The sequence below is a fragment of the Cetorhinus maximus genome, chromosome 14, assembly GCF_964194155.1.
Source record: "Cetorhinus maximus chromosome 14, sCetMax3.hap1.1, whole genome shotgun sequence".
NCBI classification, from domain to species: Eukaryota; Metazoa; Chordata; class Chondrichthyes; order Lamniformes; family Cetorhinidae; genus Cetorhinus; species Cetorhinus maximus.
The window spans coordinates 89,719,784-89,734,171 of NC_135892.1; the positions used below are offsets into that span (position 1 = coordinate 89,719,784).

A 14,388-nucleotide genomic window follows, 5' to 3' on the forward strand; every position below is an offset into this window, starting at 1 on the left:
TACAGTCAGGGGGCTGTAAAGGAGGGTTACTGCTGCTGCTGCTGCTGCACAGAGACGTAGAGACATTCAGCAGCAGCAGCATGAGGCGCGGGAGCATGGGCCCGTCTTTCGCTCTGCCACCTCTTAACCTCCCCAGGCTCCGGATTCACAGCCACATCGCGAGCCCCGGACATTCTGGTTAAGTCTTACCGACCGACCTGAACTCAAGTTCCAGGAACTTGTGGCCAAACTTGCCCTTGTGTCCCACATAATAATGCAGGTAGGATTCACTCGAAATGGTCCCCGCGCCGGTGCCCTCTGCGTCACCAGTCACGCTGCCCCACGTGGTTGCGAGAGGATTTCCCTCCGGCTCTGAATGAGCCAAACCCCCCCTGCGTGTGTTACTCCTGGAGACAAGTATCTTCAATACTGGAGGCAGTGAGGATTAAAATCCAGTCAGACAATTAGTGGGGTGGATTCCACTGAGATCAGCGGAAAGAAAAATCCAGTGGGGCGTATAATGGATGGCCAATCAGCAGAGGGGAGGTTACCATCCAGCGGTGAATATTGAAGCCTTTAACTAGGAGGTGCCGGAGCGCTGCTCTGGTGCACTCCAGCAGCACGACAGCCCTGCCCCCAACACCTCCCCTCCCCATTCCCCAAACTCCCCAAACCCCCAACCTCCCCAGCAGCAGTGGAACAACGGGTGAAGTCGACCTGACAAGACTGGCATCAAAAAGTTAGGAACTCTCAACCGTGAAAGTTCTGATTTTTGTTCAAACCGGCCTGTCGGGTCCTAAGCCCCGGTTTCTCAGCATGGATGACGGGGACTCCCTTTAAAACAGGCTTGTCCAACCTGTTCGCTTGAGGGGGAGCCACATTCCCATTTTTTTCTCCCTCAAGGGGCCGATATGCAAATTTCGGAATGATAAGGTTCGGCACAACTTTAAACCGAATTTCAAAAAAAAAAGCTGAGGCGTTAAGACAAGAAACAATTGCTGAGCAAAAATAAAGCAATGTCATAGCAGTAAGCTGTTAAGTCAAAAAAAGAGTAATTAATAAAAATGACCAGAGTATGAGAGGGTCAGGGTGCGTGTATGTGCCAGGCTCACTCCCAGTCTCAGACTGCTCACCCACTCACTCTCACCTACTGTGAGTGGGCGTCTGTATGTGTTGGGCCAGAAAGGAACAGAGGGAAATGTCCCGACTCCAGGAAAAGATGCAGAATCTGCTCCGGCTGCAGTCGATGGGGGTCGATGTCAAGGAGGAGCTCCAAGAGGTGAAGGGCCAGCTAGCCTCGCACTTTGCCTCGGAGGCCTCCAAGATCATCTTCCGTTCCAGAGTCCGCTCCGTGGAGCAGGATGAGACGTGCTCACGTTTCTTCTTCCAAAAGGTACACAGAGAGCGCTCTGTGATCAGCAGCCTGAAGGAAGAAGACGGCTCAGTAAAGTCATCACGGTCCGACATTCTGAGGATCAGCAAATCCTTTTATGCCGGACTGTATGACGTGAAGCCCACGGACAGCACGGCCTCCCAGTCCTTCCTGTCCTCTATCACGGAGGTCCTAGACCACAGTACGCGGGAGAGCCTAGACAAACCGCTAACTCCTGACGAACTGACTAAGGCCCTCGAGTCCTTCGAGAAGAGTAAAACCCCCGGAAGCGACGGCCTGCCGGCGGAGTTGTATTCGGCTCTGTGGGACTTGATCGGCCCAGACCTGCTAGAAGTGTACGAGAGTATGCTCCTGGCCGGCAGCATGTCAGAATCCATGAGGAAAGGCATCATCACCCTCATCTACAAGCACAAGGGGGAAAGGGAGGAAATTAGAAATTGGCGACCCATTTCACTGTTGAATGTGGACTATAAGATTCTGTCCAAGGTCATCGCCAACCGGGTCAAATCCGCTCTGGAATTGGTGATTCACCCTGACCAGACCTGCTCTGTGCCAGGCAGGAAGATCTCTGACAGCCTGGCGCTGCTCAGGGATACGATTGCCTATGTACAGGACAGGGGTGTGGATACCTGCCTCATCAGCTTGGATCAGGAGAAGGCCTTTGACAGAATATCGCACACCTACATGGGGGATGTGCTCTCCAAAATGGGCTTTGGGGAGGGAATTCGAAATTGGATCCAACTGCTCTACACTAACATCAGTAGCGCAGTCTCAATCAATGGGTGGGAAACAGATAGCTTTCCGATTAAATCTGGAGTCAGGCAGGGCTGCCCTCTCTCGCCTGTCCTTTTCGTGTGCTGCATAGAACCCTTTGCCGAGTCCATCAGGAAGGATCCGGGCATAAGAGGAGTGACGATCCCAGGCAGTGGAGGCACTCAGGTAAAAGCCTCCCTGTACATGGACGACGTCGCCGTCTTCTGCTCGGATCCGCTGTCGGTGCGCAGACTGATGCACGTCTGCGACCAGTTCGAACTGGCCTCGGGAGCCAAGGTAAATCGTGGGAAGAGCGAGGCCATGTTCTTTGGGAACTGGGCTGACCGATCCTTTGTCCCCTTCACTGTCAGGGCTGACGGCCTGAAGGTGCTGGGGATATGGTTCGGAGGGACCGGGGCATGCGTTAGAAACTGGAAGGAGCGAGTGGCTATGGTGAAAAGGAAACTGGGCATGTGGGAGCGACGCTCCCTCTCCATTGCGGGTAAGAACCTGGTCATCAGGTGTGAGGTACTCTCGCTGTTGCTGTACGTGGCGCAGGTCTGGCCCATTCCACACTCCTGCGCGATGGCGATCACTCGAGCCATCTTCCGCTTTATCTGGAGGTCGAAAATGGATCGTGTCCGCAGGGACGCGATGTACAAGCCTCTAGATAAAGGGGGAAAAAACGTGCCCAACATCGCCCTCATACTGATGGCCACCTTTGTGTGCGGCTGCATCAAGCGGTGCGTAGACCCTCAGTACGCAAACACCAAGTGTCACTACGTGCTGAGGTTCTACCTGTCCCCGGTGTTGCGAAGGATGGGTCTGGCCACGCTGCCGCGGAACGCTCCAAGTAGTTGGACCATGCCGTACCACCTGTCCCTGGTGGAAAAATTTATGCAGAAAAACACCTTTGACCACAAGTCCATCAGGCAGTGGTCAGCACGTAACGTCCTAGAGGCCCTGAGGGATAAGGAGAGGGTGGACCCTGTGGGATGGTTCCCCGAGCAGACTGTCAAAGTCATTTGGCAGAATGCCTCATCGCCAGAACTTTCCAACAAGCACCAAGACGTAGCTTGGCTGGTGGTGAGAAAGGCCCTCCCCGTCAGATCCTTCCTACACGCCAGGAGTCTCACCCCCTCTGCACGATGCCCTCGAGGTGGCTGTGGTGGGGAAGAGACCGTTGTTCACCTCCTTGTGGATTGCGCCTTTGCAAAGAAAGTCTGGAGAGAGATGCAGTGGTTGCTGTCGAGGTTCATCCCGAGCAGCTCTGTGACACAGGACTCTGTGCTCTACGGGCTGTTCCCAGGGACACACACCGAGACAAACATCAACTGCAGCTGGAGGATCATCAACTCGGTGAAAGAGGCGCTTTGGTCTGCCCGAAACTTGTTGGTCTTCCAGCACAAAGAGTTGTCCCCGACCGATTGTTGCGGACTGGCACAATCCAAAGTCCAGGACTACGTGCTGAGGGACGCACTAAAGCTTGGGGCAGCTGCCGCAAAGGCGCAATGGGGAAGGGTCGCTGTCTAAGACCTTTCTACCACAGCGCACCGAGAGACTGGGAACTGTTTAGAGCCCCTCGGGCTGTACAGATCAAAATGAAAGGCTGTAAATGATTGTAATATTGTTTGTACTGATGCACCTGGTGATACATTTTGTAAAAGTTTAACCTGGATTGTACCCTTGTAATGTTGTTTTTGAAATGGTTTTGAATGTGATTGAAGATTTTTATGAATAAAGTATATTTTTACAAAAAAAAAAGTCTGTATGTGTTGGGCCAGAAACTTACCTGTCTCGGGCAGGCTGGGCTGGGCGGGAGCCGGTGGGGGCGGGTACCGAGCCGATTGCCACCTGTGATTGGCTGCGCGCCGCCATTTTACGTTGGCGGCCAATTAAGGCCCGCCCAGCGTGACGCACGGCTGGTAGCGCTCAACGCTACCTGTGTGGAGGGGTGGGGTGGAGGAGGGAGAGTCGGGGCCTGCGCTCTTTCGCGCACATGCGCGCAAAAGAGTGCAGAAATCTCCCTGAGGTACGGAGCTGCCTCAGGGAGATTAAGTACATAATATAATTTATAAATAATAAAGTTAAAAATTATTTAGACATGTCCTCTCATGTGACAGTGTCACATGAGTTGGGACATGTTTACGAACTGTGCAAAAATTAATTAATAATTTTATAAAACCTTCAGGTAACCTCACCCTGCCTGTGGATGAGGTTTCCTGAAAACCGTGAAGGCCGCTTGGGCTTTTCGCCTACCGCCAAACTTAACTTTGAACGGGCAGCGCTGTTAATTATCTAAATTACTTCCCTAATGGCTTTAATAGGCCTTTGACAGGATCTTTAGATCTTCGAATGGAAGATCTAAATGACACACGATGATGTTGGGATGCACGCCCAATGTCATTTCGCGTCATTTTGCGTGTCGGGCCCGCCCCTGCATGCCAACGGCAATATTCAGGCCTTGGTGTGTGGTGGTGAGGGTAAGTGAGAAACCTGAGACTGGGAGTGAGGCAGACACACAATCACACACACACACACACTCTCTGACTCACACACACATACTCTCTGACTCACATGCACACACACTCACTCTCTCACTCCCACAAACATACACACACTCTCACTTCCACACACATACAGACACTTAATGTCCCACACACAGCAGTCAGCCTTTTCCCCTCCCCCGCAACCTGGGGCTCATTCCCGGGCCTTGTAGCCAGCCTCTCCTCCCCGGTACCCTGGCATTCTGTACCCCAGCACTCCATTCTCTAACACACCGGTCCCCGGGTCCCACTCCCTGGCACTCCGCTCCCTGGACCCTAGTTGGAGATGCCAGAGTGGCGCACTCCAGCAGTGTAACACCCCTGGTCAGGAAGCGAGTTACTCTCCACAGAATTCCCAGCCTCTTACCTGCTCTTGTAGTTATTTGGCTGGTCCAGTTCAGTTTCTGGTCAATGGTAACTCCCAGGATGTTGATAGTGAGGGATTCAGTGATGATAATGCCATTGAATGTCAAGGGCGATGGTTGGATTCTCTCTTGCTGGAGATGGTCATTGCCTGACACTTGTGTGGCACGAATGCTACTTGCCACTTGTCAGCCCAAGCCTGGATATTGTCCAGGTCTTGCTGCATTTGGACATGGACTTCTTCAGTATCTGAGGAGTCGTGAATGGTGCTGAACATTGTGCAATCATCAGCGAACATTCCCACTTCTGATCTTATGATGTAAGGGGGGTCATTGATGAAGCAGCTGAAGATGGTTGGGCTGAGGACACTGCCTTGAGGAACTCCTGCAGTGATGTCCTGGAGCTGAGATGACTGAATTCCGACAACCAGAGCCATCTTCCTTTGTGCTAGGAATGACTCCAACCAGCGGAGAGTTTTCCCCCTGATTCCCAATGACTCTAGTTTTGCTAGGGCTCTTTGATTCCACACTCGGTCAAATACAGCTTTAATGTCAAGGGCAGCCACTCTCACCTCACCTCGGGAGTTCAGCTCTTTTGTCCATGTTTGGACAGAGGCTGTAATGGAGTCAGGAGCTGAGTAGCCCTGATGGAACCCAAACTGAGCATCAATGAGCGGGTTATTGCTGAGTAAGTGCCACCTGATAGCACCGTTGATGACCCCTTTCATCATTTTTCTGATGATCAAGAGTAGACTGATGGGGCGGTAATTGGCTGGGTTGGATTTGTCCTGCTTTTTGTGTACAGGACATACCTGGGCAATTTTCCACATTATTGAGTAGACGCCAGTGTTGTAACTGTACTGGAACAGCTTGGCTAGCGGGGCAGTTCGTTCTCGATCACAAGTCTTCAGTACTGTTGCTGGAATGTTGCCAGGGCCCATAGCCTTTGCAGTATCTAGTACCTTCATCCATTTCTTGATATCATGTGGAGTGAATCGAATTGGCTGAAGACTGGCATCGGTGATGCTGGGGACCTCAGGCAGAGGCCGAGATGGACCATCCACTCGGCACTTCTGGCACTTCTCTACGCTGTGATAGCCTGCCAACACTCACCTGTCTAGGCTCACCCATGAAGAATGGTCACGTGGGCAAGGCACTGAAAGTTATATCCCAATTAAAAAAAAAATCATCACCTTCAGGGGATAGGGTAAGAAAATTAACAATAAAAAATGGCTATTCAAGCAAGGGACCAGAGAGGGTCTGCAACCCTAACCAACAATGAGACAGTGCTGTCAGGGAAGAAGGGGTGAAAATTAAGGAGAAAGGTGATAAATCAATTGAAACATTATTGTGAAAATCCTAGCTTCCTGACTAAAGCTGCTATTTGTGCATCATTTCCAAACAGTTTAGCAACCCGAGTCAGGCATCCAGCACTCCTTCATAACCCCAGTCACTCACAAAGACAGTGCAACTCTAACATCAATGGAGACCGACAATCACAGTGTTTAAAACTTGTTTTATTCATTTGAAAAGACTATATATTTTCACTTGGGAATCTTTATTTATAATTTAGTGGAATTGCACATGCTCTATGGTGATTTACAACACTAACTGGGAGGTCGGTCCGTCAAGCATATCACAATGAGGCCTGAGAGTTAAAGTTGCCTCAGTCTCAACCCAAATATGCCATGGAGGTTTGGCATCACCTCTCACACCCCAGCTAATCATCCCTCGCTACACAAACTGAATTAAAATTGAGGCGTGAGATAGCATCGGATGCGATTAGCAATATGATTGCCAATTGTGTTATGCACTCCTCTGTATAAAAGCAGATTAAAGCACCTTCCAAATGACAACCCAGCCCCCTCAAAGAGTTAGTGCAGACATCAGAAAAATAATAAATGTTGTACTCCATTGTGACAATAGATAAAAATGATCTCCTGACCTGCATCCATTCCAGCATAAACCCTGCATTACAAATTAGGTTTTTGATTGACAGCTGGTTATCGCGCAGAAGGAGAGAGAGCATGCACCTTAAGCCAAAAGCTGTCTTTGACTATATTTTTCTGTGACAATTCAATTCAGCAGAACACATGAGTAAACACTGAAACAGTGGAACATAGATATTAACATCCATACTTTACTTCTGGCGATAATTCATTAGTACTGGTACTTTACAAAAATAGGGGCATAACCTTCTTTGTATAGTGGTTACATGCACTGATATGTCAGGGACATTTTTTTTAGATTTGCATATTCTCACAATTCACTCATTTAAAATTCAGAGGAAATTTATGGAACCATAAAGCACAGAAAGCCATTTGGCCTTTCATGCCTGTATTGGCTTATTGAAGGAGTGATCCAATTTGTCCCACTTCCCTGCCTTCCCAATAGTCCTCCTAATTAATTCCCTTTTGAAAGTTACCATTGAATCCGGTTCCACCACCTTTCATCCAGGCAGTGCAGTCCAGATCATAACTGGCTGTGCAAAAGAAAAAAATCTCCTCACATACACCTGGTTCTTTTACCAAACCTTAAGTCTATTGCTTGGAAATTCCTGCCCCCGCCCCTATCCCCTGCAAGTAGAAACAGTTTCTGCTCATTCACTCCATCAAAACCCATCATAATTTTGAACATGTCCATTAAATTGCATAAAAGCAAAATACTGCGGATGCTGGAAATCTGAATTACATCCTATCTGAAAGATGGATCCTCTGACAATGCTTTCCTCAGTACTACACTGGTGTGTCTGCCAGATTTTGTGATCAAGGCTCTGGATTGGGGCTTGCGCTCAGAGGCAAGAATGTTGCCACCGCATTGTACCCTTAATTTATTTTTCGCCTAATTTCTATTGTGGGGCTTTAGAAAACTGTGCCAAGGAGTTTGATTCACCTGCCATTCTGTTCAGCTCAGTAACTATTTTCTTCAGCTTTGCAGCCACTTTGTTCACATGGTGTCCATTATGCTTCCACCAAGCTTTCTTATTTGAGCGTGCAGCTTTAGTTAATAACACACTCAGGAAACTGTGCCAACAAAAGTTACATGTATTTGAAGTTGAGCAAAATCTGAAGGGAGTTGAGGTATTAAGCAGTTTACGTGTTTAATTGGTAATGGTATAGACCGGAAGCAGCTCTGGTCCGTCTGACAGGGTCATAGGTTCCTGGTCCTGGTGTTTTCTGTTAATACATAAAGAGTAGATTGACCACTGATGGATGAAAGAACAATCTTTTCTAAGCCACCATTTCATAGCATATTTGAAAAAAACTTAAAAATCCCTTGAAATATATCTAATCCTTGAATTTTGTTCCTCAAATTTTCACCCCCTCTTTTCCTAAAGACCAATGGTATGATCTTATGGGTACCAAAAGTCCTCCAGTACTACTTAGAAGTAAGTGTTGGGCAGCTAGTCAATCATGAAAATATCACAGCCATGCCTATTCTTTGCTCATCTAATCTCCACATGTGCACTTTCCAACAAACATCAGTGAATGGTGATCAGGAGCAGAACTTGTAGATGATATTCCTCTCCTTAGCATAGGGCCACTACTAAGAGAACAAACTTAGGAGCTTCTGTTGTATAGGGCTCAGCAGCACATCCTCTATTGGACTAAATTCATTCTGTCATAAATCATGTAACAATGTAAAGCAATCATTCATAAAAAAAGCCAAAGTTTGTGTGGCAGACATGTTGGGCCAAACCTACCGGTTTCCGGAGTGTCGGGGACTGGACGTACGACCGAAGACGAGTGTCAGGACCCTGTGAAAATCCTGACGTACAGACCTATGTGGGAATTGCCCGCGAAGTTTCAACTTCTGATGAGCAATTTCCCTGCTCCCCGGGATCCTCCATGAAAGTCTCCCACTCGGAGCTAGAGTCGAAGGCTTTGGACAGTTCCGATTTACTTACCTGGATAGCTACCCAGGAAATGTTAGACAGATTAAGACATAGGGTAACACCTGGGTAACTCCACAACTGACCCACCCCCGATCACCTGACTATACCCCTGACCTGGCCACCCTCCCCTCCTGACCAGTCCTGACTAGCCCCCGGCCTGACTGGACTCCCACTTTACTTAGCCCTCACCCCGGCCAGATCCAACTACCCACCTACCCTAATGCGACTACCCCTCCAACCTGACTATCCCAGACACCCAACTAACCCCTGACCTGACCAACACCCCCCACCACCTGACCCAACCACCTAACTAACCTCCCGACCCAAGCCGATTACTACCCCCAACCTGACCCAGCTACCACCCTCGACTCATCTACCAACATACTACCCCCTACCCACTTACCTACCTCACTCACTTGCCCAACTAACCCCCTACCACCTCATCCACTTACCTACCTACCTCCTACCCATTTACCCACACCCACTTACCACCTCATCCACTGCCCATTTGGCAACCTATCCATTCACCTAACTACCCACATCCACTTACCCACCTTACCCATGTCTGGAACCCCACCTGCCTGCCCATTTACTCATTTACCCATTTACTAACATTCAGGCTGGGCCTTTAAACTTATCATACGACAGCAAGTGCTGTAAAAAGGGGGTTTGTCCTGTCTTCCCCTGATGTTACTCACTCCGATAGAGTACCCCCAATGGACGCTGCGCTGTGCATTTCTGTGAAAGCTGGGTTCGGAAGACCCCAAAAGAAATGCACAGCAGCATCAGGCTGGGGGGATTTTTGAGCGCAGCAGCAACCTGACGATCACTGCCGCTGCTCGGGAGACCCGGGCCAACGTCTGATCACAGTAAGCAAGCAAATCAATATTTTATTGCAAGTTAAGTCAGATCAGAAAGATTTATGGCACCCGGGAGTCAACAGGTCAAGTGGTTCGAGCCTTACTCCAGAGGTCTGTGCAAATAACCCAGGCTGACACATTAATCTGCCATTCATGATCCAGGCAGAAAGCAGCTGCCCAGTTTTGGGTGTCTTATCTTCGGTGAGCCCTTGGAAGGTGAAACGCACTAGGTGGTTCCATAGGCCAGAGCACTGACCATTTAGTCCTGGGAACATGATCTGAGAGAATGAAAGCCTCTTCTTTCCGTTGACTGAAAGGATCCTACATTTGATGCGGTCGAGCACCTGTGTTCAGTTCCCAGTACTGGCTGCCAGCAGGTATCTTGTTGGAACGATGCATTAAGAGTATTACTCTAACCCATGCTCCACCCTGTCTGGGAGTGGCTAATGCAGAGACTGGACGCCTAAAATGAGAAAGTGTCCATTCTCCAATCAATAATAACATTCACTTCAAAGAGCCCAAAATTCACTGCAGAAATAAGAATGAGTGCCCATATACCTGATTCAGATTGGAACTGTTTAAACACACTTTTAAAAGGTTAGTCTTCAGTTAAAATACCGTTGATTTTGAAACTCTGTTTAAGAGCCCTACAAAAATATTATTTATATTAGCACCATAGTAATTCTTTAATAGTCCAAAATGGGCAATGATGAATGATTTTACTGCTTCCAATTAGGTGATTTCTAACCACCCAGGCCTTTTATAATTGACAGTACAAAGCTATTAGCTTTGTCAACAGTTGTATTAATTGCTTGGTTAATTCACCTGCTGTTTGAGACCTGACAACAGTAAATGGTCACTATTCATAAACAAACACAGCATATGCTGTAAAAATTCTGACCAAAATATATGTATTTTCAGCAGTCACCACCTGAGTATGGTAAGGATTAGGAACTGTAGCTGAATTTTCCCCTCCTGACTTGGGAGTATTGAGAGCAATTGTGAAGTCTTACCTCTCTCCAGCTGACTTCAGCTATCTCAGTTCAGATGAAGGACTGAATCTGGGACCTCTGCAGTTTGTTTGAGGCAGTTTCAAATTGGCAGCTTACCAGCCGATGATTATGTTGTTGTAGAGTTTCATAATTAGAGTTTTATCTGAAGACTGGTTTGTTAAATATTTTAGTTCACCACCAATGATACTCATATGGCTAATGTCAATATAGTTGGACATATCATTATCATTCCTCTTGACCACAGAATCTGTTTCTTGTCTCCACATTTATTTGGTCCACCTGTTTTAAGTCACTTCCTTTACCCCGGACAGCCTTTGTAAAGGCTGAAAAATACATTTGAAATATTTGCAATCTTAAGAAAGTCTGGAACAATTTTGACAAGGTAGCCCATTAAGTGGCTGCGTCCCTTCAAAAGTTCCTAACAACCCCTTAAAAACTACTAACATGTAATTTTTCCAACCTTTAGCAAGCAACCAGCTCACCTGAATACTTAACTAGGGCTGACCATGGAATATTATTTCAGCTCAGTCCAGTATCAGATCACCAAGCACATGTTGTCCCATTGTTGTCCTGACTACACTCCCTTCATATTGGAAAATATGCCACAAAGTGTTGATAATTTGTGAATGCTATCATGGCTCCTGGGAATACACATTGAAAAATTACACACCCTATATAGCATTTGGACAAGGATCTGCATGCTCCAATAATCAGATTACAACCGCTTTTGAATTTGTGTTGCTGCATTTAGTGCTCATCTTTTCAAATGTCTAAAAAGAGCAATGTTTTATTTATAAAAGCTTTGAGCCATCTATTACTCCATACTCACACTGGTAGCAGGGAAGAACCGAGGCACTTTTGACTGGAAGGAGGAAGTCATGATCTGAGACAAGGTTTGATGCTTCACATCGTATTGCCCTGGTGCTGGTCCTTCTTTCTATGGGAGTAAAGAAAGACTCAGCAGCTATGCCAGCCAAATCATCAACAAATACTTACCAAAGAACTATATTCTCATCATCTCTCATGAAGATGCTAATCCCCGCTGGGGTACAGTCTCATGGTCATTAGCAAATCCACATTGTCACACTGAAGTGACCATTCTTCATGTGTGGGCCTAGAATGTCAATTTTTTTGCAGCCTGGGCCCAATGCTGTATTAATCAGATGTTTAGGCTAGCACAATGCCAACAGGACTTTATACAGGAACGCGTACACTCTTAGCCTTCTGTGCTTCAATAAATCCAGAAATGAGATTGGTGGTTACACATTCATGGATTCATTCAAACAATCAGATAGAGGAATATAACCATCCATTGTTAATTATCCTGTTTTGTTCATAGAAGCCTTTCTTTTTGATCTTAGAACTGTGCATCTAAAAGAGTGAACGGAGGAAACATGAAAGACCAAAATAAAAACAAGGAAATAGAAACTCAGACTGATCAAAATTTCATTGAGAGAAGGCTTGAATTCTCAATATTTAGTCAACATACTTGCAGATTTCCAGACTCCTGCACTTGAAGAGTAACCATTATATTAATAAAAATAGAGTAAACCTTTTTTCAAAACTTTATTTCGAAATTAAATTTTTGGCAAACCTGCAAAGGTGTATGGTGACAGCTGAAGTCACTCGTGAAAGCAGTATAACATGGAATGGAATGTTACGCTGGTGGGATTTTACAGTCTCGCCAAAGTCAATGGGCTTTTGAACGGCTCGTCGCATTTTATGGACCCGCCCCTGTAAAATTCCGCCCATGTATATGTGTTCAGTATGTCGCTTTAATTTTGTATTGCTAATTGGGACGGAACCAGTTGACTAGCTAGCTAACACATAATACCAACAGTGCAGGTTCAATTCCCATTGCAGTCGAGGCGGAATTGGGACCTGCCTCATTTCTCTGCCCCTGAGAGTGGAAGGCAATGGCAAAACACCACAGGCAAAAAAGCTGCCAATAAAAAGGTCCAGGATGAAGCATCAGCAGACAATAAGGACCTGCCTTCGGGTAGTGCATACAAGTGGCATTAACAGAGCAATATAAATGAAGCCATTTAAGGGATATGCCACCTTGTATGTTCTGCAGATATTTCATCTAATACTGAAAAGAACTAGGACAGGGCTCACTGGAATGGACAGATGTTAATATGAAGATTATCTTGTATAATTAATTTGGTGTTTGATTATTTGAAACATGTAATAAAAGTTACTTTTTAAACAATTTTAATGTTTTATTTGTCTTAACAGAATGTGCTATTGTTTCATTTGGGTAAAATTGAACACAAAAATATAATGCAAGGTTTGAATAAAAATAAATTTAGACTGGAAGCATGAGTACGGATATTTCTATCTCTATTTTTGCAATTGTTCATTCCATTTTGTTGGCTCTCCCCTTTTTAAGTGCCACCAGGTGTTAAGAGGATGGTGGGATAAGGAGATGTTGGAGAGGCTGCTCTTTTCCTCTGCTAATTTGGAGTTAGGATGTCAGTAGTTGGAGGGTTGTGGCACAAATGTCTGCCTGGCAATTTTGTACAGTAATGGAAGGGCTCCAATACTCTGTGCCCTTGTACCAATGTTACTGTGCCAATCAATTTTATTCAATGGTTTTTACTTTGTCCCAGTCTGGCACCTGATTATCCACTGAGTGCTCAACCCACTTAGCGATGATGGTTTCATACCCACATGGGCACTGTATACTAACTGTAGTCAGAGTGCAGGAGTTGTTGTTTAAAAATTGCAGTAGTGATAAGAACCAATAATAAAAGAAAAGTGAAATACTTCGGATGGTGAAGATGAGACAGCTAGGGCCAGGAAACTGTTAAAGTGACAAGGTGAAGATGAAACACTGCTTCCTGTAAGGATTCCATTCCATTCTCACAGTTTCTCCATCTCCGTCACATCTGTTCTGCTGAGGCAGCCTTCCATACCACCGCTCTTGACACGTCTTCCTCCTTCCTCAACCAGAGACACACCCCTGCCCCCCTCACCACTGTGGTTGACAGGGCCCTCTGTTTCTCATGCCACAGATGCTGAGTATTTCCAGCATTTTCTCTTATTATTACAAAAATAAAACAATTGCCCTTGTCTTGACATGACCCTAGTAAAAAAAATAAATTAAAACCTTCTTTAATGGCTGGAAGACAAACAGTCAAAATAAAGAATCATTTCCTTACTAAACTGTATATCCTCCTAAATCTTTCATTAAAAAACAATTGTGCAAGATTTGTTTCGGTTGACACGCTCTCAGCTGCATATAAACATGAACCTGGTGATGTCTGTCACAGATTTTACTCCATCAAAAAACTTTACCAATTGTTATATCTCAGAAGGTTGTGAGTTCAAATCCAATTCCAGAGATCTGGGCACATAATCCAGGCTGGTACACCAGTGCAGTACTGCCAGAGTGCTGCTCTCACAGCAGTGCTGTCTTTTTTGATGGAATGTTTAATAAAAGCCCAATCAGTGTACACAGATAAACTTAAAGGATCCAATGGTGCTATTTCAAAGAATCACAGAATTGCTACCAGACAGGAGGCAACTCAGCCTGTCATATCTGCGCTGACTCTCAGTAGGAGCAATTTACCCAGTGCTACTCT

General features: G+C 46.2%; 1 protein-coding gene across 1 annotated transcript in view; it reads right to left on the reverse strand.

Moving 5' to 3' along the window:
- Nucleotides 1-6,529: 6,529 nt before the first annotated feature.
- The window catches only part of stpg4 (sperm-tail PG-rich repeat containing 4), an 86,392-nt gene continuing 78,533 nt past the window's right edge, over nucleotides 6,530-14,388 (reverse strand). Inside the window, exons 5-6 of the mRNA XM_078557209.1 lie at nucleotides 11,631-11,738; nucleotides 6,530-8,209 (exon numbers count right to left, since the gene is read on the reverse strand). Of these exons, the coding sequence (XP_078413335.1) occupies nucleotides 8,126-8,209; nucleotides 11,631-11,738 (192 nt within the window). The 3' untranslated portion in view covers nucleotides 6,530-8,125. The remainder of the gene's footprint in view (nucleotides 8,210-11,630; nucleotides 11,739-14,388) is intronic.